We start from the raw sequence: 27,871 nt of genomic DNA, 5'->3' as shown, positions 1-27,871 counted from the left end.
TTGTATTAATATTAGCCCTCTGATTACAATGAAGAGCAAGACGTGCCACTCTGTTCTGGACCAGCTGCAGCTTAACTAGGTCTTTCTTTTGCAGCGCTTGACCATACAATAATCAAGATAAGATCAAACTAGAGCCTGCAGGACTTGCTTTGTGGAGTGTGGTGTCAAAAAAGCATAGTATCTCTTTATTACGGACAGACCTCTCCCCATCTTTACAACCATTGAATCTATATGTTTTGACCATGACAGTTTACAATCTAAGGTAACACCAAGTAATTTAGTCTCCTCAACTTGTTCAACAGCCACACCATTCATTACCAGATTCAGCTGAGGGTCTAGAATGATTTGTACCAACTACAATGCTCTTAGTTTTAGAGATGTTCAGAAGCAGTTTATGACTAGCCACATATTACAAAACAGTCTGCAACTCTTTGTTAAGGGCTTCAGTGACTTCATTAGCTGTGGTTGCTGATGTGTATTTGGTTGAATCATCAGCATACATGGACACACATACTTTGTTTAATGACAGTGGCAGGTCTTTGGTAAAAATAGACAAGAGTAGAGGGCCTAGAGAGCTGCCCTGCAGTACATTAGAGACGTTTCCATTAAAGAAAATCCTCTGAGTTTTTTTTGTTGATAGATAGCTCTGAATCCACGATATGGCAGAGGTTGAAAAGCCATAACACATACATTTTCTCAACAAGAGGTAATAATATCAAAGGCTGCACTGAAATCTAACAGTACAGCTCCCACAATCTTCTTATTATCAATTTCTTTCAACCAATCATCAGTCATTTGTGTCATTTCAGTACATGTTGAGTGCCCTTCTCTATAAGCATGCTGAAAGTCTGTTGTTAATTTGTTTACAGGGAAGTAGCATTGTATTTGATCAAACAAAAATGTTTCCAACAGTTTGCGAAGAGCTGACAGCAAGCTGATACAGCTGTAGGTCTGCTGTTAGAACCAGTAAAGGCAGCTTTACCACTCTTGGGTAGCGGAATGACTTTGGCTTCCCTCCAGGCCTGAGGACAAAGACTTTCCTTTAAACTCAGATTAAAGATATGACAGAGAGGAGTGGCTATAGAGTCAGCTACCATCCTCAGTAGCTTTCCATCTAAGTTGTCAATGCCAGGAGGTTTATCATTATTGATCGGTAACAATATTTTTTCCACCTCTCCCACACTAACTTTACACAATTCTAACTTGCAATGCTTTTCTTTCATTATTTGTTTTTTAATACGAGTACGATGGCTCACCGTTCGTTGTTGGCACTTCCTGCCTAAATTTGCCCACTTTGCCAATTAAGTAATCATTAAAATAATTGGCAAATGGTTTTGTGATGAATAAGCCATCTGATTCGATGAAAGGTGGAGATGAATTTGTCTTTCTGCTCATCATTTCATTTAAAGTACTCCAATGTTTTTTTCCCATCATTCTTTATATCATTGATCTTGACTTCATAATACAGTTTCTACTTCTTTTTGTTGACTTTGGTCACAAAATGTCTCAATTTCCAGTAAGTCAGCCAGTCAGACCTATTATTCACTCGGTTTGCCCCATCTCTTTCAGCCATACAGTTTTTCAATTCCTCATCAATCCATGGAGCCTTAACAGTTCTAACAGACAGTTTCTTAACAGGCGCATGTTTATCAATAATTGGAAGTAACAATTTCATAAATTCATCAAGTGCAGCGTCTGGATGCTCCTTATTAATCACATCAGACCAACAAATATTTTTAACATCATCCACATAAGAGGCATAGCTAAATATTTTGTATGATCTCTTATACACTATTTTAGGTCCAGCTTTTGGAACTTTGGCTTTCCTGGATGTAGCCACTATATTGTGATCACGGCATCCAATGGGTTTCGGATACAGCTTTAGAACAAAGTTCTACAGTATTAGTAAAAATGTGATCAATACATGTGGATGATCTTGTTCCTGTAGTGTTTGTAAACACCCTGGTCGGTTGATTAATAACCTGAACCAGATTACAGGCACTGATTACAGTGAGAAGCTTCCTCTTGAGCGGACAGCTTGATGAAAACCAGTCAATATTCAGGTCCCCATGAAATTAGACCTCTCTGTTTACATCACATTCACTATCAAGCATTTCACACACATTATTTAGATACTGACTGTTAGCAGTTGGTGGCCTATAGCAACACCCCAAAAGGCTTTAGATGTGCCAGGTGACCCTGCAACCACAACACTTGACATAAGATCTTCTCTAAGCATTACAGGGATATGGCTCTGAATATATACAGCAACCCTTCCCCCATAAGCATTCCTGTCTCTTCTATAGATGTTATATCCGTGTATTGCTACTGATATGGCTAATATATTAATGTTTTCTGATGTTAGCAAGTTATTGATTTCATTAACCTTATTTCTAAGGCTACATATATTAATATGAGCTATGTTCAGCCCTTTCCTGGGTAGCTCATCAGCCATAGACATAATATGGAAAAGAGCAAACAAAGCAAGAGAAAAAATATATACATTCACTGTGTGTGTATATGTGACCAACCGCCTTGATTCGGTCTTATGTAGCAAAATTTGAAATTGTGTTTTTTACATTGGATAAAAGCAGAGACACAGAGCTACAAAATGGTTGAATGTTTTGGTACCTACTGAAGAGCTCTTCTTTGTCTACACCCATTCAGCATCGTTCACACCCTGTTAAGCTTTAGTCCCACCCATCTCGTTTCACTCTCGGAACGTTCAGAGTGCACACTGGACGCTCTGGCTGAGGAGTAGGGTTGATCCGAGCGTTCTGACCTCACAACGGCAGTGAAGCACCCAAGCTAAGCACCCATTTAATGAGAGAACACCCCACTGACCATTTTACTCACCCTAGCAGAGCTGGTTAGACTGTGTTCATGTTATTCAGAGCGTTGGTGACTGTAACTGTGCTGCTGGCAACAATATAACTACGCTTTTTTGCCAACATTTACTGACACGGCCATATTCAACGGGTGTTGAGCGTTCGTAAATTCATCAGTTATTCTGCGATCTGGCATACTCAGAATGAATTTACGAACGCACCCGAAATGTTTACTTGCATAGTGGAGTCTTTTGTTAAGAAATTTAGCTAGCTAGCTAGGTAAACAATTGACCATAATCCCAAATCATGACGTTACTACCCTGCATGAATCTGCAGGTAGCTAACCAACCAGGTTCAATGTTAGCTAGCTAACATTAGGCTATAACTAGCCAAGCAAATGGCTCTGAGAAATGAATAACAAGATAGTACATGTAACGTTAGCTAGCAAGCCAGCCAGCTAACATTAGCTAGCTAGCTAAACAATTAACAATACCAACTCATGACGTTACTGCCCTGCATGAATCTGCAGGTAGCTAACCAAGTTGCCATAATTACGGTGTAAGTCTATGGAAGGGGGTGAGAGCCATGAGCCTCCTAGGTTTTGTATTGAAGTCAATGTACCCAGAGGATGACGGAAACTAGCTGTACTCCGGCTACACAATGGTGCTACCCTACAAAGTGCTGTTGAGGCTACTGTAGACCTTCATCACAAAACAGTGTGTTGTAATCAATTATTTGGTGATGTGAATATATTTAGCATAGTTTTATCTAAAAATGATCACTTTTTTAAGGTTTCACAGTTTAAAAAATTCATAAATTCACTGAGAAGGATGGTCCTCCCTTTCATCCTCTGAGGAGCCTCCACTGGTGCATGTGGCATGTGTAAATGCATGTACAGTGGGGAAAAAAGTATTTAGTCAGCCACCAATTGTGCAAGTTCTCCCACTTAAAAAGATGAGAGAGGCCTGTAATTTTCATCATAGGTACATGTCAACTATGACAGACAAATTGAGATCCAGAAAATCACATTGTAGGATTTTTAATGAATTTATTTGCAAATTATGGTGGAAAATAAGTATTTGGTCACCTACAAACAAGCAAGATTTCTGGCTCTCACAGACCTGTAACTTCTTCTTTAAGAGGCTCATCTGTCCTCCACTCGTTACCTGTATTAATGACACCTGTTTGAACTTGTTGTCAGTATAAAAGACACCTGTCCACAACCTCAAACAGTCACACTCCAAACTCCATTATGGCCAAGACCAAAGAGCTGTCAAAGGACACCAGAAACAAAATTGTAGACCTGCACCAGGCTGGGAAGACTGAATCTGCAATAGGTAAGCAGCTTGGTTTGAAGAAATCAACTGTGGGAGCAATTATTAGGAAATGGAAGACATACAAGACCACTGTAATCTCCCTCGATCTGGGGCTCCACGCAAGATCTCACCCCGTGGGGTCAAAATGATCACAAGAACGGTGAGCAAAAATCCCAGAACCACACGGGGGGACCTAGTGAATGACCTGCAGAGAGCTGGGACCAAAGTAACAAAGCCTACCATCAGTAACACACTACGCCGCCAGGGACTCAAATCCTGCAGTGCAAGACGTGTCCCCCTGCTTAAGCCAGTACATGTCCAGGCCCGTCTGAAGTTTGCTAGAGTGCATTTGGATGATCCAGAAGAGGATTGGGAGAATGTCATATGGTCAGATGAAACCAAAATAGAACTTTTTGGTAAAAACTCAACTCGTCGTGTTTGGAGGACAAAGAATGTTGAGTTGCATCCAAAGAACACCATACCTACTGTGAAGCATGGGGGTGGAAACATCATGCTTTGGGGCTGTTTTTCTGCAAAGGGACCAGGACGACTGATCCGTGTAAAGGAAAGAATGAATGGGGCCATGTATCGTGAGATTTTGAGTGAAAACCTCCTTCCATCACCAAGGGCATTGAAGATGAAACGTGGCTGGGTCTTTCAGCATGACATTGATCCCAAACACACCGCCCGGGCAACGAAGGAGTGGCTTCGTAAGAAGCATTTCAAGGTCCTGGAGTGGCCTAGCCAGTCTCCAGATCTCAACCCCATAGAAAATCTTTGGAGGGAGTTGAAAGTCTGTGTTGTCCAGCGAGAGCTCCAAAACATCACTGCTCTAGAGGAGATCTGCATGGAGGAATGGGCCAAAATACCAGCAACAGTGTGTGAAAACCTTGTGAAGACTTACAGAAAATGTTTGACCTGTGTCATTGCCAACAAAGGGTATATAACAAAGTATTGAGAAACTTTTGTTATTGACCAAATACTTATTTTCCACCATAATCTGCAAATAAATTCATTAAAAATCCTAAAATGTGATTTTCAGGATTTATTTTTCTCATTTTGTCTGTCATAGTTGACGTGTACCTATGATGAAAATTACAGGCCTCTCTCATCTTTTTAAGTGGGAGAACGTGCACAATTGGTGGCTGACTAAATACTTTTTTTCCCCACTCTATGTGTGTGCGTGCCAGCTTACTGTGGTGTGTGTCACTGGTTTGCTGCTCATGTGTGTCTGTGTCCCACTGACCCAGTCTCCACTGTTATCCCCTTCAGCTGCAGTGGCTGGATAAGTACTACCTGACCATACGTGAGCTAATGGGGGCGGAGCTGGACAAGCAGGGCCTGACAGAGGAGAAGAAGTGGATGCTGAAGCACACAGTGCCTTTCCAGAGTGCCACTGCTTCTGCTGCCGTCTCCTCCCTCAGCCTGACCCTCACCGCCCTAGCCACCGCCCTCCTCCACAACCTCCTCTGAGGAGCCTCCATCCCTCGCTCCACTTCTCCTGCCATCTCTCCCTCCATCTCTCAATCCTTCTCTCCCTTTATCTCATCTCACTCCATCTCTTATGGCTAGTATTATTATGTTAGCTGTCAGCCTATGCAGTTCCTGTGCATAGTAAATGTATTGTTGTCGTTCAATGTTTGATTTCAATGAATGTTTTGATTACTACCTTTTAGTTGATTTCAATTAGTTTTTTCAGTATTTGGTGATATATTTTCAGCTGCTTTGTTTTGTCACTTTTTGATGTCCAACCTCTCTGTGTTTCGAATCCGTTTTTTTGTATGTAATTTATTAAAATATGATTATTTTAAAGTTTATGAGTACCATTTGTTAACCGACCTGTTATTCAGTACTTACTTTCCGTGTAGAATGCTTTGAATGTATATCAAGCATACTTTGTCCCTGAAGAAAAAGTTGAACCAAACAAACTCAATATAAAACACTACATTACAAGATGGCCATGATGAAACGATGAATGTTGTATTGTAATCTGTGCCTGTTAGCACTTTGTGAGGGACAGATAATTGGGGTCATCATCACATGCTGAGTGTTAATCAGTGTCTCTAAAAGCAGCCATTGTCACTGTCTGATATGAGTCACACCCCCCCTCCAACCATCTGAACAGCTCTTGAGGTTCGTCTAGCTGTGCCACATGTGAAGAACTAGTGCCAGTGAGACAGGGGCTGTTGCTTGGCAACAGACCTGTCAGAGCTGCAGGAAGGTGTGAATGTGGGTTTTACAAAGACGTCCGCCCTGCTGCACGCTTTTGTTTGACTTGCATCCCTCCCACATTCGAAAACAAGTTTTCATAAGAAGAGAAAGATGGCTTTTCTTTGTTATATTTCTTTTGTTGTTGGTTAGATGACACTGTCCATTTAACTCTCTGTGTGTGTTTGAAATGGTTGGGTCTGTGGCTATTGCCACTGGAGAAAGAGGAACAATGCAATGACTAATTGATGTTGAAAATATGAGCTCATTGTCTCTGTGTAAGCAACATTTCCCTACAACCTGAACACAGTTTTAGTAAATGTACTATCTCTTAACTTTCACATTGTCCCTAAATGAAGTGTATACTGTTGTATATACTGTACATCCACTTGGATAGCTACTGTTTGTTCTTTCAATGAAACCAGTATATCTTATGCTGAATATTGTTTATTTATCCTTTTGTCCCTCAAACGTTTGTACAAACACACAAAACCTCAAACTTGCAGCCAACCTTCGATTCGAATGAAGAGGAAACTAAACTAGGGCATCCTCTAGTCATGTCGTTTGTCAACCCTCCAAAATAATACATTTAACATGTAAAATACATTCGGAAAGTATTCAGACCCCTTGACTCTATTCACAAGTTTCAGCCTTATTTTAAAATAGATTAAGAAAACATTTTCCCTCATCAATCAACACACAATACCCCATAATGACAAAGCAAAAACTGGTTTTTAGAAATGTTTGCAAATGTATAAAGGAAAAACGGAAATACACATTTACATAAGTATTCAGACCCTTTACTCAGTACTTTGTTGAAGCACCTTTGGCAGCAATTACAGCCTTGAGTCTTCTTGGGTATGACGCTACAAGCTTGGCACACCTGTATTTTGGGAGTTTCTCCCATTCTTCTCTGCAGATCCTTTCAAGTTCTGTCAGGTTGGATGGGGAGCATCGCTGCACAGCTATTTTCAGGTCTCTCTAGAGATGTTAGATCGGGTTCAAGTCCGGACTCTGGCTGGGCCACTCAAGGACATTCAGAGACTCGTCTTGAAGCCACTCTTGCATTGTCTTGGCTGTGTGCTTAGGGTCGTTGTCCTGTTGGAAGGTGAACCTTCGCCCCAGTCTGAGGTCCTGAGCGCTCTGGAGCAGGTTTTCATCAAGGATCTCTCTGTACTTTGCTACGTTCATCTTTCCCTCGATCCTGACTAGTCTTTCAGTACCTGCCGCTGAAAAACATCCATACAGCATGATGCTGCCACCACCATGCTTCACCGTAGAGATGGTGCCAGGTTTCCTCCAGACGTGACGCTTGGCATTCAGGCCAAAGAGTTCAATCTTGGTTTCATCAGACCAGAGAATCTTGTTTCTCATGATCTGAGAGTCCTTTAAGTGCTTTTTGGCAAACGCCAAGCAGGCTGTCATGTGCCTTTTACTGAGGACTGGCCTCTGTCTGGCCTGATTGATGGAGTGCTACTGAGATGGTTTTCCTTCTGGAAGGTTCTCCGATCTCCACAGAGGAACTCTGGAGCTCTGTCAGACTGACCATTTGGTTCTTGGTCACCTCTCTGACCAAGGCCCTTCTCCCCCGATTGCTCAGTTTGGCCGGGCGGCCAGCTCAGAAATGTTTTGGTACCCTTCCCCAGATCTGTGCCTCGACACAATCCTGTCTCGGAGCTCTACAGACAATTCCTTCGACCTCATGGCTTGGTTTTTGCTCTGACATGCACTGTCAACTGTTGGACCTTTTATATACAGGTGTGTGTGCCTTTCCAAATCATGTCCAATGAATTGAATTTATCACAGGTGGACTCCAATCAAGTTGTAGAAACATCTCAAGGAGGATCAATGGAAACAGGATGCACCTGAGCTCAATTTCGAGTCTCATAGCAAAGGGTCTGAATACTTATGTAAATAAGGTATTTCTGTTTTTTATTTTTAATACATTTGTAGAAGATTCTAAAAACCTGTTTTCGCTTCATCATAATGTGGTATTGTGTGTATATATAATTAATTTAAACCATTTTAGAATAAGGCTGTAATGTAACAAAATGTGGAAAAAGAGAAGGGGTCTGAATACTTTCCGAATGCAATTTATCTACTTCCTTTAATGGCTATTTCTGCATAGGCCTACTAATGCTTGTTTTGTCTAACATGTATAATGTATACACATTTCCCTGTGAATTCTATTTCTACTATTTTCTATATCATCCATCAGTTGTTTTTATTGGTTGTTATTGGCTCAAAGTAAAAGTTGCCCTTGAGTTGCAGGGTCAGGGAGTTGTCCCTAACCACTGAAGCAGGGGTCGATATGTTCTATCCCCCTAATGGTTAAGGTTAGGATTGAGGGGTAGGGTAATCTGGTCCTAAATCAAGGGCAACTTCTACCTTGAGCCAATAACAACCTAGAGAATCCACCGATGGGCAATAAAGAAAATACTAGAAATAGAATCCACAGGGAAATGCGTGACTTGACTGATCACTCTGTATACCTTATCAAGGATCAACATGGTCAAGCAGGCTGTGTGTTTCTCCTGTGGCAAGGATTTCCACCTGCCCAGCAGCTTCAGTTTCTAAATGTGTCATCTCTTGTTGGCTTTCACTTCCAGGGTTCAGGTCTGCTCTGACAGAATTACTTCGGGTGTTTTTGTAAAGCTGACTCAGTGCTGGAATCCTCAACTAGCATCTCTATCATACACAACCTCAACTAGCACCTCTATCAGACAGAAATCACTCTAAAGGTGGAACTCATCTTCTTCTGACCAGCATTTCGTATGACTGGCATGACAAGTAACAGTGCCCTACAACAAGTGAATATTACTTTGAGCACTCTAATAATGAGCACTCATAGCATATAGGATGTGGAAGAGTGAATGCCAAAAGGGATGGCAGCTTTCAAGCCAGGGTGGGGTTTTACTCCCACCCAGTACTGTAGTTTAGTAGGCCCCTACTCTATGTTAGGGTTAAGAGGAAGAAAGCCTCAACTACTCCTTTTACATGCAACAGATGATTCATTTCTCACACTCTGGTAGATCTGCCTAAATATAAACAGCATGAGAGGGATGCATGAACCTGTTCAACCCATTCAGGCCATCATTGTAAATAAGAATTTGTTATTAACTGACTTACTTAAATAAAGGTAAAATAAAATAAAATAAACATCATAGACGCTGGGGAGTTTTGTTAAGAGCCCCGATGCTCGTTCTGAACGTTAAAAGGCATCACTTCCGGAACGGTTTTGGAAACATAAGGAACGTATCTGAAATTAAAATGGATGCCCCTCCCTTCAGCAAAATATATTTTACCTAAACCCACCCTGAATGCTTGAAAAAAAAAAAAAAGTAACCCTCCCCTATACCCAAAATAATAATTAAAACAAAGTGGATAGCAGAGAACATGTCTACCATTTACCCTTACTTCTTGGACAGACCAGAGTCTTAGATATGCAGTTTTAGAAACTGTTAATGGTCCTGTGTAGTAGGCTACATAGCATTGAAGGAATTTTTATAGTGCGCAGGGCTGTGGGCCAGAAGGTTGTGGGTTCACAGACCACCTTGGACAAGAGTAGGGATGGAACGCTCTCTTTTATAGTAAAAGCATTGCATGAATCTATCTCTCTTTTATAGTAAAAGTATTGCAAGAATCTATCATCGTAATTGCAGGTCGAGAAAAAATTGCCTTTTATTTTGACATTTTAGCAGACGCTCTTATCCAGAGCGACTTACAGTTAGTGATTTTATTTTATTTATTATACTGGCCCCCCCTGGGAATCAAACCCACAACCCTGGCGTTGCAAACGCCATGCTCTATCAACTGAGCTACATCCCTGCCGGCCATTCCCTCCCCTACCCTGGACGACGCTGGGCCAATTGTGCGCCGCCCATGAGTCTCCCGGTCGACTGCGACAGAGCCTGGATTCGAACCAGGATCTCTAGTGGCACAGTTAGCACTGCGATGCAGTGCCTTAGACCACTGCGCCACTCAGGAGTACAAGTAATACCAAGAAAATTACCAAAATTACAGGCTAAGAATGGACAGAGAGATAGCCCATCTTTTTTATCATATTTCTCCAATGCCAAATCAGTGTTGTTTGATTTGAAACTGTCCCTGTTTGCAAATAATTAAATCTGAGACATCATTAGGAATCTGAGCATTGTACTTTCGAAAGTTAGGCCTACCTTTCCACCCCAGAAAGAGTAGGCCTACCGACACAGACAATTGTAATCTTTAACTGCTGGCTGCTCTTGTTCCGTGGCTTAAACCCTATTTTATATTAGCTATCCCCTATTTTAGACAAATTGGATTAGAACCATTACTTTTTTCTGACTATTTGTTGGAGGAGCTATAGGTGGACAGGCTCATTGTCATGGCTGGAATGGAATAAATGGAACGGTATCAAACGGTGTCAAACCACGTTTGATTCCGTTCCAATATTCCATTCCAGCCATTACAATGAGCCTGTCCTCCTATAGTTCCTCTCACCAGCCTCCACTGATATCAACCATTAGTTTTGTGAATTTAGAGATGAATCGTCTCTTTCACCAGCAATGTAGAGCCAAAAAGCCTGGCACACAAGGTTATTAAAATAATTAAAAGGAAGAAAAAATAAATAAAGCATTGTTGAGTTTCTCTGTCAAACCCAAACCAAAGTGCCTACAGAAGTTTGCTTCTCCACTTCCTGTGTGGTCACGTGACTTCCTCTCAGTCTCTGTGCTCCACTCTACCAAATAAGAAGTCACTCTTTTTGTCTACTATTTTGTCAGAGTTCTCTAGTAGTGACATCAGAGTGACAGGAGCTGCTGAAGTCTGCATTGGTGCCTGTCTCTCCACTCTTTGACCACAAAGAATAGCAGGAGGAACCATAGAGGAACAATGTTACGGCGAAAACCTTCCAACGCCTCAGAGAAGGAGCAGGTGCAGAAGAAGAAGGTGAGGAGATTTGGGTTGTCTGTGTTTGGATGGGAGGATTGTGTCTGTGAGTAATGACGACACAAAGTGCAATGACGAGGAGAAGCGCTGTCTGAACACTGCAAAAAGGGCTTTGGACTGCAAAAAGTCATATTTCTTTTTCAAAATGAGCAGGGATCAAGTGAAAGAAGTACACTGTGCAAAAATATTTGCTAGAACATGATAGAGCAACACAACGTGTCCATCTTATTAATGAATGAACACATGATGGACAGTAATTTAGAGTGCTACTTTGTCTGGCTCATCCCATTGTACTAACTCAAACACTGATAATGAGAGGCACGTTAGCCTATTGCCTGTATGTGCTGCCTGTATGTGCAGCAAACACTGACAGGTTTTGCTACACAGACTTAGAAGAAGAAACCATTGTGGTGACCTGAAAAAAACATTCTGAAACATGGAACTGAAATAGATGGAAGCCTTAGTTGTCAGGCTTAAAAATACTAAGTATTGCTTCTCATGGCACTAAACGTTAGTTCATCTAATATTGCTGTATGATTCATTGCTACTGGCCATGGACGTAGCAGCTAAGTTCAGTTTGAGTCAGACTTAGGCATTTTGTGGCTTCTCGCTCTAAAGCTCTACTGGCTTGGTTGGTTAACAGCTATTCTCCCACGTTTAACACCAGTGCCCTTGTTTTCCATCTGCATGCATCTTCTATGCTTCTATCCAAGTTTCATCATTACACATCTCATTACCTTAACCTCATTGCTCCTCACCACCACGACACACTATAGATGAGAAAGTTCAAAACTGTATGCAAAGATTATTGTTCAGGAGCAGATATACTGTAGAGAAAATGTATCTGAAACATGGGCTTCAGTGGGTTTTGATGCCAGAGAAGGCAAATTATTTGCTCCTCAGCAAGATCACCTAATGGATATTAGATGATACTAATGCCTATCATAGGAAACTACACTAAAACTCTGTCTTCTCTGAGAAGTTGTTCCTTCTAATTCAGTGGTTTGATTAGTGCAACATTCTCAGTAAGAGACGACACAGACCACTATTGCCACCAAGGCTGTCTAGACACCTGCAGCGATTGGCTGCTGACAGTTGCCCAACATGTACCCACTTTCTGTGGGTTTTTAGATAGGGGCAAGAAGGAGAGGTGGATAAGAAAATATGCCATGGTGTCACATGGAAAGTAATGGCTGCTTAGGGGAGAGTGAGGTAAGTTGAGCCAAAGGGGTAAGTTGAACAACCGTTGTTTCTGGGAAACAATACACAAAATGAATAATTTGACCAAATATTTAAGAAACCGTCATCATTTCAGGGAGTCTGTGAAGGACGAAACCACATGAAATAAGGGGTAAGCAAGTTGGGTCCAAAAAACGGATTTTCATCAAGTCAAATTAATTTATTGTGTTAGAGGTTTCATGATGCTTGTAAGGTGAACCAATGGCCATGGGGTAAGTTAAGCCAATGGCAAGTTGAGCAAATTTAAGTGTTTTCTTCCCAGGCGTAATGCAAGGCATTATCGCTGGGATATGAGGTAACAACAGGGCCTATGTAAAAAGTACTAAGTGTTTGTTTGGTGTTAAGCCTGTGTTAAAAGATTCTTTAAATTATTAAAAGACAAAATGCAGGCTCTCCCGAGTGACGCAGCAGTCTAAGGCACTGCATCGCATGACTGGACCTTCGCCTCCTGAGTCAGTTGGGGAGTTGCAGCGATGAGACAAGATCGAAATTGGGGAGAAAAAGGGGCTACATTTTTTAAAAATTAAAATAAATATGACAAAAAGTGATTGTATTGAATTGTGTTTGAGAAATAAAGATAGACATGGTTTTAAAAAGGTAGTGGTAATATTTAATTCAGTACAGAAATGTGTAGGCGGCTTAACATACCCTGTGCCGTGGCTCAACTTGTTAAGTTCTCATTTTAATAAACCTGATGATTCAGAGTTTGTGTTTTTTACAAAAAATGTAAAATATTTAATGCATTGTCATTACAGTAAGTGCTCAACAGGAGGCCTAAACCAGTACCCAGGCCTAACCCCCCAAAGAGGGGCCACAGTGGCGTTTTGGCTCTTCTTCTCAGCTGTATCTGATCGTTTCCTCCTCCTCAAATCTAACAAATGTTGCCAAATGATGATAAATGCTACCATGTGTTCTCTACTGTATTTTAGATATCATGCCAATGTTCTATCTCCTCCTGGCTCATTGTCTCTATCACAACTGTCTCTGCGTATTTTACTAGAAGAACTCTCTGGGTGCCAAAATATCTTTGATGAAATGTTGTAGGTTTAAGACCACATGACTTGAATGTCGAGATTATCTTTTGTTATGACTCAAATGTGTATTTCTCTGGGTCTCCCCTACATGAATCCTCTGTGTCCTACCTCTGTCTCCACAGCTCACCCTGCAGAGGTCCAGCAGCTTCAAGGACTTCATGAAGCCCAAGTCCCCTGTAGTGGTGGACAAGGAGTTCAACTTGGACTACACAGTAAGTTTACAGTGTGACTGACTGGTTTTGAACCCGGGTCTCCAGTATGCTGTGTTAGCCCTCTGAGCTAAAGCCTAGACATTAGCTTGGGAAGCTAATGTAATTATTCAGGCCTTAGGCAAGGTTACTCATCACATGAGCATAGTTCACCGAACTACCTCTGTTAAAAACAAAAGCCTCTGCTGTCTTCCATTGGAAGCCATATGTATTCACAGAATCCCATCATGTTACAGTTTAATAGCAAAAATGGATTAAAGAAACACAGGGTTTGTTTCAAATTCAATCTATTAGTTTACTGAAATTCTAAAAGTACTTGTTCCTCGACGGAGGACATACTGGTTAACGGTCATGCAACAACTGAGTTTCAACCATACCCACAGTCACACTAAATTCTATAAGTCTATTGAACACAAAGGGCAAACTGACATCAGTGTTTGAATCTTTAACAATAAAGGAAGTTTGCATTTCATGCTTCCCAAAAATTGCCAAAAACAAAACTGTCGACAATCGATACCAACAATAGCAGAGTTCTGCACTTCCTCAGTTTCACGTTGATGACAATATAATCAAACTTGAATGGATAGCATTTATTTCTCTACTGTATTTTACAAACAGTATAACTGGAAGTTAGAAGACAGAGCTAGAAGTTTAGAAGAGGTTTTCAACAAGGACAGGAAGTTCACAGAGGACGAAGCTTAGAGCTGCGTGTAAACCAAACCACATTGAGAGACAGAAGGACAGAAATACCAGAGCAGGATGTCCTCTGTAAAAGCTAGTCAAGCAGAGAACCACTTGCTGCTTTGTCTTCCAGACAGTCTGCTGCTTCACAGTCAGATCCATTCACTACAGCTAATTACCTCTCCAGAATCAGTGCCATTAACTGTGAGGGATTCTCCACCTCCAGAAATGATTAAATAATGAGATATCTGCCTAAGCAATGTTCCTATGATTTTGTTGGTGTTGATGTATGTGTGTGTGTGTGCTTGCATCGATGCTTTCGTATGGGTTTTTGCATTTCTTTTCTGTATGTATGTGATTTAATCTGCAGTATGTGTTTGCAGCACTTGTGGTCTGTTGTGCTGAAGATGGGGCTGTAGGCTTCCATGTTCACCATACAGCCATACTGACACAGCACTGTAGCCCTGTGGGGAGGAGCTAGTATGACTCACCGCACCATGCTCTGCTCCTCTCTCTCTCTCTCTCTCTCTCTCTCTGGGCTTTCTGCCGGTGACACACGCAAACTGTCATCACAGCCAAGCTTTACTGGAAGCACTCTCACCGACACAGTGTCCCAATCACTGATTCACGTCACACACTGCAATCTGTGTCTGTGTGTGTGAAGGGTGCGCGCAAACCACTCTAGAGCACATCATAACACAAGTTACATTGATCACTTACATTTATGTGTATAAAATCAGTTCGGTTAGGTGTAGCCTAGGGCTGTTATGGTGACCGTATTACCGCCACACCAGTGGTCACGAGTCATGATCGCAGTCAAATTCCACATGACCATCTAGTCACGGTAGATGGGGCGGCAGGTAGCTTAGTGGTTAAGAGCGTTGTGCCAGTAACCGAAAGGTCGCTGGTTCTAATCTCCTAGCTGACTAGGTGAAAAATCAGTCTATGTGCCCTTGAGCAAGGCACTTAACCCTAATTGCTCCTGTAAGTCGCTCTGGATAAGAGCGTCTGCTAAATGACTATTTAAAAAAAAATGTATTTACAAAATAACGGTAACTAGGCTTCTCCAATGCTATATAGGCCTTTTTTTTGCGACTTTTTCAAATCATAGTCGCACACCTCATGTAGCCTAGCCCATAGGCCTATATATTTTGATAAGGTTTGTATCACAACTAAAGTGGCCAAATAACTTAAAATTAAGCAGAGCCTGGGGCCTCCCGAGTGGCGCAGTGGTCTAAGGCACTGCGCTGCAGTGCTTGAGGCATCACTACAGACCTGGGTTCGAACCAAGGCTGTGTCACAACTGGCCATGACCGGGAGTCCCATAGGGCGGAACACAATTGGCCCAGCATCGTCCAGGATAGTGGAGGGTTTGGCCGGGGGGGCTTTACTTGGCTCATCACGCTCTAGCGACTCCGGTGGGCCAGGCGCCTGCAGGCTGACTTCGGTTGTCAGTTGGGCGGTGTTTCCTCCGACACATTGTTGCAGCTGGCTTCCGGGTTAAGCGGGCGGGTGTTAAGAAGCGCGGTTTGGCAGGACATGTTTCGGAGGACGCAAGACTCGACCTTCGCCTATCCCGAGCGCATTGGGGAGTTGCAGCGATGAGACAAGATCAAAAAGGGGGGTAAAAAAAAAAAATCACGGGATTGGCATCAGCTAATTAAGCAACCCCCTCGTACCTTATTGCTTAATTAGCCAATGACCGTCACGTGATCTGGTCCTTCTCACAGGCATCTCAGCTCCGAAGTAGGCTACAAGTGAAGACCGACACATCTGGGACGCAACTGTGCGTGTCCTTCTTATCGAATTCTGAGGCGCATATTGAATATGTTAGAAGAACTGTCCACATTTTACTTTTCGTCAGCCAACAAGATGAGTAGGCCTAACGAACAGCAAAAGCATTAGCCAGCCTATGTCAATTTATTTATCCCCCATAGTACAGAAATGTACCTATTCTATTGGTCACCTTGTCTTTCTGTGCGTTAAATAAATATTCCAAACATACTCTAGGACAGTTGTGGGATGCAATAGATCCTAATTACTTTGGTTACCAATGTAATTAGAACTGTAAAAATAAAAGTTTTATCATACCCGTGGTATACCACGGCTGTCAGCCAATCAGTATTCAGGGCTCGAACCACCCAGTTTATAATAAGAATTGAGATATCTTAGAGAGCCATGTGAGTGAGAGGTGCTTCGGAGCACAACGATTGGCAGCCAGGAGAAGGGAATTCAAATTATTATATTCAGTCCAAGGACACAAAAGGCATGGATTTTTTAGGGGGCATTACGGCCACACAAGGGGGATGCCACCAGGAAATTCGAGGCCTGGTGAGAATATTATCAAGTGCTTGTCAAATTGTGAATGAGAGACTGATGAAGTGTGTGCAGCCTGCACAAGAAACAAAGCAGAGCTCATGTCTTTCATGCAACTTTTTTCAAATCATCATTAGAGTAGCATCATGCAGCCTTAGAATGTATTAAACATCAAAACATATAGCCCATCATTTGTATCACAACTAAAGTTGCATAAATAACTCTAAATTAAGCATTTAGGAAGGCCTGTTTCTTTGTTAACCGCTCAACACAGAATAGCCGCCGCATGTGCGCACTCCCTCAGAGATTGTTTGGATATAATATCTATAATATTCTATTTTATTCAGCTATGTGCAATTGTATTCTTCATACTATAAAATCTAAGCAAATCTTGTCTGCTAAATGAACTAGTGTAGTCCACAATATGGCATAGCCAGATCAGGGCCTAACATAAAGAAAACTCAGAGTATGCTATTATGTTGTTCTGAAAGACTACATTTTCTTCATGTCACATTTCTTTAGACTTGTCTGAAATAAATAATGGATTTATTGTGATGGTGTAGGCTATATTAAAATGATTTATTAGACTTTGTAAAATGTAGGCTAGATGTTCCAAAGGTCTGCATCAGTGGCTTGTAGGCTATGCATAGAAGCCAGGATATGCTAAACCTGTTTATGTTAATTAACGGTCAATTACCGAGAGACCGGCAGCTATTTGCTTGACAAACACCTGCTGACAAAATTTCATGACCGCCACAGCCCTAGTTAGGTGACCCTGTGCACTTAATTTGTGTCTGAGAAGATGCATTTCTTGTGTTCCACATAGATAAAAACAACGCACAACAACCACATCTTGCAAAGATAGGCTTAAGTAAATGTTGAAATGGTAACCAAAATTAACCTTTTAGGTGCCAGAGGATGTGCCTGTGGAGGATGCAGTGAAGAGTGGCAGTAAGCAGGGGAAGAAGTCGTGGCGTAACGTCATCTCACGCACCATGACCCGCAAAACCTCCAAGACGGTACAGAAGGCCCTGGCAGAGGAGGGGGTAAGTGTAGCGTGATTTACTACAGTGCCCATAATGCTATCTGGTTTGGTCTTAGCAAAGATTGTTCCAAAGCTAACAACGTGATGTCTGTCTCCTTACCAATAAATCATCATAACTGACAGGTTGTCTAATAAAATGGCAATTATATTGTAAACATCTACATAATTTATGATTGAACTAATTTATGATTGAACTAATTTATATTCAAATAATCAAATATAGATTCAAATATATATATATTTTGGCATAGATATTTAGTTTAACCTTGAAAATGACAAAGACACTTCATTTGAGTTGTAATGGATATACAGGTAATAAAGGAATCACCAACATAAAGTGTCTTAATAGGGCGTTAGGCCACCACGAGCCAGAACAGCTTCAATGCACCTTGGCATAGATTCTACAAGTGTCTGGAACTATATTGGAGAGATGCAACACCATTCTTCCACAAGAAATTCCATAATTTGGTGTTTTGTTGATGGTGGTGGAAAACGCTGTCTCGGGCGCCGCTACAGAATCTTAATTGGGTTGAGATCTGGTGACTGAGACGGCCATGGCATATGGTTTACATCGTTTTTATACTCATCAAACCATTCAGTGACTACTTGTGCTCTGTGGATGTGGGCATTGTCATCCTATTGGGGCATAGCCATGGTAGCCAAAATGATGGCCTGCCCAGAAGGTTTATACATGACCCTAAGCGTGATGGGATGTTGATTGCTGAATTAACTCAGGAACCACACCTGTGTGGAAGCACCTGCTTTCAATATACATTGTATCCCTCATTTACTCAAGTGTTTCCATTATTTTGGCAGTTACCTGTGTTTTAAATACTGTGCTCCTTTGCATGAAAATCTTCAAAAGGTTGATAGTGCCTCCCCCTAGTGGTCACATTAAAAAAGCATCCAAACAAAGGCTTTCACAGCCTTAACTCATTCTAGCATACAAGGCTCAGTGGTGTAAAGTACTTAATTAAAAATACTTTAAAGTACTACTTAAGTAGTTTTTCTGGGTATCTCCACTTTACTATTTATATTTTTGACAACTTTTACTTTTTACTCCATACCTTTTTCCTGACACCCAAAAGTAATCGTTACATTTTGAATGCTTAGCCGGACAGGAAAATTATCCAATTCACTCACTTTTTAGAAGAGAACACGTGGTCATCCCTACTGCCTCTAATCTGGCGGACTCACTAAACACAAATGCATCTTTTGTAAATGACATCTGAGTGTTGGAGTGTGCCCAGGGCTAATTTTCAAAACAAGAAAATGGTGCCATCTGTTTTTCCTCAAGTATATTTTAGCACTTACATTTTACTTTTGATAGTTAAGTATATTTGGAACCAAATACTTTTAGACTTTTACTCAAGTAGTATTTTACTGGGTGACTTTCACTTTTACTTGAGTCATTTTCTATTAAGGTATCTTTACTTTTACTCAAGTATGACAATTGGGTACTTTTTCCCACCACTGACAAGGCTACACTACAGCACAGTATACTTTCGAGTGACTTTTGTATTGTGAGGTCCCCAGACAGCTGTCTGTGGGTGTACGTTAGCCCCATGCTAGGGCCAAGAGATATAAACAAAATATATGTATATACAACACACTTCACCTATCCATTTTTTTTGTATAATTAATATATGTCTATGGTTAGGGCATATTTTGACCTGAAGGCTCTGTCTGTTGTTGAACACTAAATAATATCCTCTATGTATACAGGGGGAGAGTGGTGAGGAGGGCTCCCTGTCCCCCACCACAGACTGGATGCAAGGTCTGACAGCAGGCAATAGGACCTCCGTGTGCTCCAATGGCTCCGAGGACACCGTCCACAGCCCCGTCTCTCGCCAGCTCTCTGGGTGTAAGTTAAGATATATTTTATTGAACCTATCTAACCAAGCCAAGTACATAAAGGTAACCCTCACTACATTCAAGTCAGAAGCCCATAGTAGATATGCGTTCTTATCATAGAAATGCCCAGGGTTGCTGGGCACTCCCATAACTAATCATGGCACAGCCACAAGGTTGGGAACATTGGAATAGGTATGGATATAAACTTTAAATATGGTTCAGCTCCCTATTGTTACGGAAACCCTTTATGAGACTAAATGGCTATAAGCTGACAATGCCTGTGAATAACTGTGATAGCCAGTGAGTGCCTGTGAATGCCTGTGATTTCCAGTGATTGTCTGACTATGGGTGTTGTGTATTAAAACAGGTGGGGACCGCCAGAGCCTGGACAGTGGCTACAGCCAGAGAAACAGCATGAGGCTGGAGGAGTCCGGTCCTCCCTACGAAGGCCCCTTCTGTGGTCGCGCCCGCGTCCACACAGACTTCATCCCCAGCCCCTATGACATAGAGTCCCTCAAGCTCCAAGTAAGTAACCTGGTTTAACCAGATTGACGGTGCACTTAGCATTCAGACTGGTTTAACCAGGCTACCAAGTAAGGCCCTCCTTAAAGAACTTGTTAATAGATTGTGAAATAAAAGAATGGTTCCTTAGTCATCATCCATGGCTGAATAGGGGCCAATTGTACTGAGCGCTGACCAGATTAGACATGTAACATAATTACAGTAGCTATTATTAGTAGCTCAGTGAAGTATAGAATTACACAGACCCACATATAGTATTTAACTGGAATGCAGATAATGTTTGGATCGAGGTAGTCATCCACTGTTTATCCTGCAGAAAGGTGACAGAACCACTTCACATAATACTACAAAATGTACAGTGCCTTCAGAAAGTATTCATACCCCTTGACTTATTCCACATTTTGTTGTGTTGCAGCCTGAATTCAAAATGGATTAAATATGTTTTGTTCTCACCAATCTACACTCAATACCCTATACTGACAAAGTAAAAACATGTTTTTAGGAATTTCTGCAAATTTATTGAAAATGAAATACATATACAGTGGGGAGAACAAGTATTTGATACACTGCCGATTTTGCAGGTTTTCCTACTTACAAAGCATGTAGAGGTCTGTAATTTTTATCACAGGTACACTTCAACTGTGAGAGACGGAATGTAAAACAAAAATCTGAAAAATCACATTGTATGATTTTTAAGAAAATAATTTGCATTTTATTGCATGACGTAAGTATTTGATACATCAGAAAAGCAGAACTTAATATTTGGTACAGAAACCTTTGTTTGCAATTACAGAGATCATACGTTTCCTGTAGGTCTTGACCAGGTTTGCACACACTGGAGCAGGGATTTTGGCCCACTCCTCCATACAGATCTTCTCCAGATCCTTCAGGTTTCGGGGCTGTCGCTGGGCAATACAGACTTTCAGCTCCCTCCAAAGATTTTCTATTGGGTTCAGGTCTGGAGACTGGCTAGGCCACTCCAGGACCTTGAGATTCTTCTTACGGAGCCACTCCTTAGTTGCCCTGGCTGTGTGTTTCGGGTCGTTGTCATGCTGGAAGACCCAGCCACGACCCATCTTCAATGCTCTTACTGAGGGAAGGAGGTTGTTGGCCAAGATCTCGCGATACATGGCCCCATCCATCTTCCCCTCAATACGGTGCAGTCATCCTGTCCCCTTAGCAGAAAACCATCCCCAAAGAATGATGTTTCCACCTCCATGCTTCACGGTTGGGATGGTGTTCTTGGGGTTGTACTCATCCTTCTTCTTCCTCCAAACACGGCGAGTTGAGTTTAGACCAAAAAGCTCTATTTTTGTCTCATCAGACCACATGACCTTCTCCCATTCCTCCTCTGGATCATCCAGATGGTCATTGGCAAACTTCAGACGGGCCTGGACATGCGCTGGCTTGAGCAGGGGGACCTTGCGTGCGCTGCAGGATTTGAATCCATGACGGCGTAGTGTGTTACTAATGGTTTTCTTTGAGACTGTGGTCCCAGCTCTCTTCAGGTCATTGACCAGGTCCTGCCGTGTAGTTCTGGGCTGATCCCTCACCTTCCACATGATCATTGATGCCCCACGAGGTGAGATCTTGCATGGAGCCCCAGACCGAGGGTGATTGACCGTCATCTTGAACTTCTTCTATTTTCTAATAATTGCGCCAACAGTTGTTGCCTTCTCACCAAGCTGCTTGCCTATTGTCCTGTAGCCCATCCCAGCCTTGTGCAGGTCTACAATATGATCCCTGATGTCCTTACACAGCTCTCTGGTCTTGGCCATTGTGGAGAGGTTGGAGTCTGTTTGATTGAATGTGTGGACAGGTGTCTTTTATACAGGTAACGAGTTCAACAGGTGCAGTTAATACAGGTAATGAGTAGAGAACAGGAGGGCTTCTTAAAGAAAAACTAACAGGTCTGTGAGAGCCGGAATTCTTACTGGTTGGTAGGTGATCAAATACTTATGTCATGCAATAAAATGTAAATTAATTACTTAAAAATCATACAATGTGATTTTCTGGATTTTTGTTTTAGATTCCATCTCCCACAGTTGAAGTGTACCTATGATAAAAATTACAGACCTCTACATGCTTTGTAAGTAGGAAAACCTGCAAAATCAGCAGTGTATCAAATACTTGTTCTCCCCACTGTATGTCTAATTTATATAAGTATTCACACCCCTGAGTCAATACTTTGTAGAAGCGCCTTTGGTGACGATTTCAGCTTTGAGACGTCTTGGGTATGTCTGTGTCAGCTTTGCACATCTGGATTCAGGGATTTTCTCCCATTCTTCCTTGCAGATTTTCTCAAGCTCTGTTAAAGGTGCACTATGTAGAAATCACTCCGCCATTTCCTGGTTGCTAAAATGCTAATAGTTCGGCTAATCACATTTACGTAAGTATTCACACCCCTTTGCTATGACACTCCAAATTGAGCTCAGGGGCATCCAATTGCCTTTGATCATCCTTGAGACGTCGCTACAACTTGATTGGAGTCCACTTGTGGCCAATTCAGTTGTTTGGACATGATTTCGAAAGAAACACACCTGTCTATATAAGGTCCCACAGTTGACAGTGCATGTCAGAGCAGAAACTATACCATGAAGTCCAAGAACTGTCCGTAGATCTCCGAGATAGAATTGTGATGAGGCAAATATCTGGGTAAGGGTATAAAACAATTTCTAGAGTGTTGAAAGTTTCCAAGAGCACAGTGGTCTCCATCATTGGGATATTGAAAACAAATATTGAACTACCCAGCCTAGAGCTGGCCGTCCGACCTAACTGAGCTACCGGGCAAGAAGGACCTTGGTCAGGGAGGTGACCAAGAACCCATGACCACTCTGACAGAACTTGGCTGAGATGGGAGAACTTGCCAGAAGGACAACAGTCTCTACACCACTTCACCAATCTGGGCTTTATGGGAGAGTGGCCAGACGGAAGACACCCCTGAGAAAAAGGCACATGACGGCACGTGAACTCTTTGGCCTGAATGTAAAGTGCTATGTCTGAAGAAAACCAGGCACAACCACACCCGTCTAACACCATCCCTACCGTGAAGCATAGTGGTGGCAACATCATGCTATGGGGATGCTTTTCAGTTGCAGGGACTGGGATACTGGTAAGGATATAGGGAACAATGAATGGAGCTAAATACAGGCAAGTCCTTGATGAGAACCTGCTTCCGAGTGCAAATGACCTTAGACTGGGGGCGAAGATTTACGTTCCAACAGGACAATGACCCCAAGTATACTGCCAAAGCAATGCTGGAATGGCTTCAGAACAAGAATGTGAAAGTCCTTGAGTGGCCCAGACAAAGCCCAGACTTGAATCCCATTTGAAATCTATGGAAAGACTTTTGTACACCAGCTTATGGTTATGGAAAATATATTTCACAGCGGTTTAGATGGTACAATGATTCTCTACACTATACTTGCTTGCTTGTTATGTCACATAAACTGAAATTAGCCGTACTATTAGCATTTTAGCAACCATGAAATGACGGTGCAATTTCTGCATAGTGCACATTTAACAGAGCTTGAAAAAATCTGCAAGGAAGAATGGGAGAAAATCCCCAAATCCAGATGTGCAAAGCTGATACAGACATACCCAAGACGACTCAAAGCTGTAATCGCCACCAAAGGCGCTTCTACAAAGTATTGACTCAGGGGTGTGAATACTTATGTAAATTAGATGTTTGTATTTCATTTTCAATGAATTTGCAAAATAATCTAAACATATTTTCACTTTGTCATTATGGGATATTGTGTGTAGACGGGTGAGATATTTAAAAAAAAATGTAATCCATTATTTAATTCAGGCTGCAACACAACAAAATGTGGAATAAGTCAAATGGTATGAATACTTTCTCAAGGAACTGTATGTGGTCACATTGTATTATATAACTGGGAAGCAGATTGGATCTAGTTTGAATCGAGGTAGTCATCATCCACTGTTTCTCCTGCAGAAAGGTGACATCATCCATATCATTGAGAAGGACCCGGTCGGCACATGGACAGGGAAGCTCAACAACAAGGTGGGCACCTTCAAGTTCATCTATGTCAACATCTTACCGGACCAGGCCACGCCGCCCATGAGGAAAAGGTGCTCCAACAAGAACCGCTTCTCCAAGGCCAAAAACAAGCCCCAGACCCTGGAGGAAGTTCTGGAGAGGATCGGTCTCACCGTAAGACAATCATATCTTCTTAATCTCATACAGATTCAAATAGACAATTGGCTTCGAGAACGCAATCAAAGAGCAATCATTATTAACTTAGATCAGTTCAGAGTTGGAAAAAGTTTAAACACAGAGTGCTGCATAAAGACAGTGAAATTGGATAAGTATTTGACAATGCATCTCATATAATTGCATTGCATTCGAAGCTTTCAGAAGTCCCTGTCAAATGATGAACATTTATTTTTGGATTATTGTGCAATGCTAATGTGATGCTTCTCTCTGTTGTTCAGGAGCTGGGCTCTTTGCTGTCTATGCATGGCTTCCAGAGCCTGGAGGACTTTGGCGGGCTGAAGGAGTCCCACCTCAACGAACTTAACATCACAGATGCTGAGCAACGTACCAAGATCCTGACTGCTACTGAGCTGCTGCGTGACTGTAGGTCCACTCTCAATTCCATATAATAACATACTAGATCACACACGAAACACACTATAGGGAGCCCATGATCACATAATAATCATAGAAAAACTAAGCACACAGATGCCATGCTTTACTACAGGTAGATGATGCCATAATGTACCTGTAAGCTATCACCCCATTGTATGTATTCATTTCTCTTTTACATGGGAGCCTCCCTCATAGCCTCCTATGTGGTACTTCAAGATGTAATGTAATGCAGGACATTTTCAGCAAAGCCTATAAGTGTATGCTTTTCTCTATACAGTGCCATCTTCAGCTTTCTCTCCTTTCTTGGAAAGTATCCTTTCCGGGAATATTGTTACCTAATTAGCTTCATTTTATGAGGCAAACTGTACAGTAATGGTACAACATTCCACTCACATGTTCCTGCTGTGCTCATTGGCCTGTAGGAAACCTCATTTGACCCTCAGAAACACTTTGATATGGGAGCTCTCTTCCCTCCAGCCAGATCATTAGCCCTCTTTTAAACACATGTCCTCTAGCTGTTTCCTCTGTTCTGAACATAACTGCTTGGTTGGCCGTTAGCCTGAGGGGCTAGCAGCTTCAACGTGCTTCCCTGTTTTAATTACATACACTATAACTGGGATTCAAACGAACCACATTGCGCTGACGTCGCACTGCACTTGACTTTAAAGGCAATTTCCCTGACATTAGAGGCACATACACATAATAATGACATTTGTACCAACACTGAAATTGATGGGATCGTTATTTACGCTGTATTGATGCTCATGATTGTTTTGTCTTTGTCCCCGTCAGCGGATGATGAGTCTGAGCCAGAGGAGGAGGGAAGTAGCGCTGAGGAGAAGGGTGACGTACCCAGGGACTCGGGCTGCTTCGAGAGCACAGAGAACATGGAGAACGGGCGCCATGAACCAGAGGGAGAGCCTGGTACGGAGCAGAAGTCTAACCAGGAGCCAGAGCAGCAACAGAGCGAGGAGGAGCAGCTGAGTTCTGTTGAGGAGCAACTGCAGGAGCTTACAGTGGATGAGGAGGTCTCCTGAGCGCTGAAGAGAAGAGAAGCTCTGGAATTGAAGATAACCTTGGTTGGTTGACTTTACTAACGGACATTTATCAAAAGTCAACGACAATTGGTTGATTTATTCAAACCATCAGAATAGAGCGATAAAGTCAGGATTAAGCCACATATACTGCGAGGGAGTGTCTTTTCATTTGTGGCCCCCACACTTTTGAAACAAAGGGCCATAGGGACTGCAACCATAGCATGCGCTCCACCAGTAACTACTAAAAAAATTTTGGAAGAATGCAAGACCTTTTGAAAGTATCTATTTTTTGTTGAAAGCTGTAAATACAAATTGATTGTGCAAGTGTCGTCCTTTTCCTTGATACCATGTCATTTGAGCAGTTCTGAGTGGATTCTGTATATACTGAGAGCATTCATATCATCTTTCCAGGGTACTGTTAAGACCTTAGTAAGGACATACAAACTTTAATATTCTTCAGTGTGTTTTGGACCTGATATGGTCACGTATTTCCATCAATGAACAGGTAAGAAACATGACTTTCCTGTGACTTTTAAATCCTTTATTCTGTCATGTTTAATCTATAATTTTTGAACATTTGAGGTATTTTAATTTGAAATGTTTTGAGTTTTCAATATGTAATGCTTTTGCATGCATGTTTTTTTTTCAACCGTTATTTTAGAAATAGACAACCAATTCTTGAATATGACCTATGAATGAATGTTTATATATTATGTGGACTGTATATAACTTTTAGACATTTGACAGCACCAAAGCCATATCTCATGTGTTCAGAGTTTTCATTGTATATTCGTTTTTACCTTTTTGTTGTGTTGATCAAAGTTAACATCTATATGTCTGTCATAGTTGTTAGGTTGACTTTTCTGTATTCAATTTGAAATAAAACACTTTTTTTATACCGTTGGAGATGATTAAAAGAACTGATCAGATCTTCTTGACCACCTCCGAAAGGAGGAATTGATTGGTTGGATAGGCTATGGCAGTCATGACATTTGTCAGCCGGTCAGGAACAAGGGCAGGGGAAAAAAGACATGTCATCTGTATGCACTTGAATAGTGAATGGAGGCCACTTTACCACTGGTTCGTTTTTTTTTAATCATGCCAGGTAGGCTACTCCAGTTAATTCTCTCCACCCATCAACCACTGTTTGAGGAGCATGCAGCCTCTCACTGCGCGACAGATGATATTCCGCCCAAACTCTGTATGCCATCGGCTCTCCAACCCTGTTCCTGTAGCTACCCAGTGCTTCATTTGGGAAACCAAGTGAAATCTGTTCGGGAACATTGATAGTAACAGTTTCACAACAAAACGAATTAAACTGTTGACAGCTCCTCTCCGCACGTTTGAGAAATGAATAGAGAAGATGGAAACGCATGGTGGTGAAATATTCTGTTGCTAAAGGTAATGTCAGCCTATTAATTATGAAAATACAGTATAAAAAATGCCCTACACTAAGACTTTCCTGTAATCTCAACAGTAAAAAACACTGTAGAATGCACAGTAAAGATGGCGCCGTACTGGATGGCTGTCGTTTTGCAAGCTCCGACCCAACTGTGCTATTTTGTTGTTTATTTTGACTTTATTTTCACAATGTATCCGCTCTTATTTCTTACAACCGACAATAACTTTTGATCATCAGATCAGCATTTACCCCAATTCCGTCTTCAACTTCAACTCATCTACCCTGGGTTCTCTCTGTAATTCCGACCGAATTTTCGGGCTACCCAAGAGGAAACGCCAGCGTTACAGAGGCAAGAGGAGGGAATCCTGGTGAGAATAAGGCGAAGGGAAAACCGGCCACCTCTACCCCTCCAGTCTACTGGCCAATATACACTCCATAATAAGATGGATGACCTCCGATCGTGGATTTGCTACCAACTGGAATCTCGAAACTGTTGCCTCTACATCAACACCAACTAGTGTGCTAACTCTGGCGCGGTGGAAGTGTCGACCCACTGTTCACCTGTCTTGGAATACCTGACGGTCAAATGCCAACCCTTCTACCTCCCGAGGGAGTTTTCAGCTGTTATCGTGACTG

The 27,871-nt window shown here is 41.9% G+C and overlaps 2 protein-coding genes across 3 annotated transcripts in view; both read left to right on the top strand.

Moving 5' to 3' along the window:
* The window catches only part of xpnpep2 (X-prolyl aminopeptidase (aminopeptidase P) 2, membrane-bound), a 32,136-nt gene extending 25,343 nt beyond the window's left edge, over positions 1-6,793 (top strand). For both annotated transcript variants that reach the window (XM_084147035.1, XM_084147034.1), the window contains exon 21: positions 5,417-6,793. In XM_084147035.1, the coding sequence (XP_084003161.1) occupies positions 5,417-5,617 (201 nt within the window). In that variant the 3' untranslated portion in view covers positions 5,618-6,793. The remainder of the gene's footprint in view (positions 1-5,416) is intronic.
* A 4,345-nt stretch (positions 6,794-11,138) lies between these two features.
* Positions 11,139-26,736, top strand: sash3 (SAM and SH3 domain containing 3). The gene is made up of 8 exons (XM_084146752.1): positions 11,139-11,281; positions 13,677-13,766; positions 17,669-17,806; positions 19,531-19,669; positions 20,027-20,184; positions 24,140-24,358; positions 24,640-24,784; positions 25,589-26,736. Exons 1-8 carry the CDS (start codon positions 11,225-11,227, stop codon positions 25,831-25,833), a joined length of 1,191 nt encoding a protein of 396 aa, XP_084002878.1. The 5' UTR covers positions 11,139-11,224; the 3' UTR covers positions 25,834-26,736.
* Positions 26,737-27,871: the final 1,135 nt, after the last annotated feature.

This window comes from Coregonus lavaretus (assembly GCF_964263955.1).
Source record: "Coregonus lavaretus genome assembly, chromosome: 29".
Taxonomy (NCBI): Eukaryota; Metazoa; Chordata; class Actinopteri; order Salmoniformes; family Salmonidae; genus Coregonus; species Coregonus lavaretus.
This window is presented reverse-complemented; position numbering and strand designations above follow the sequence as displayed.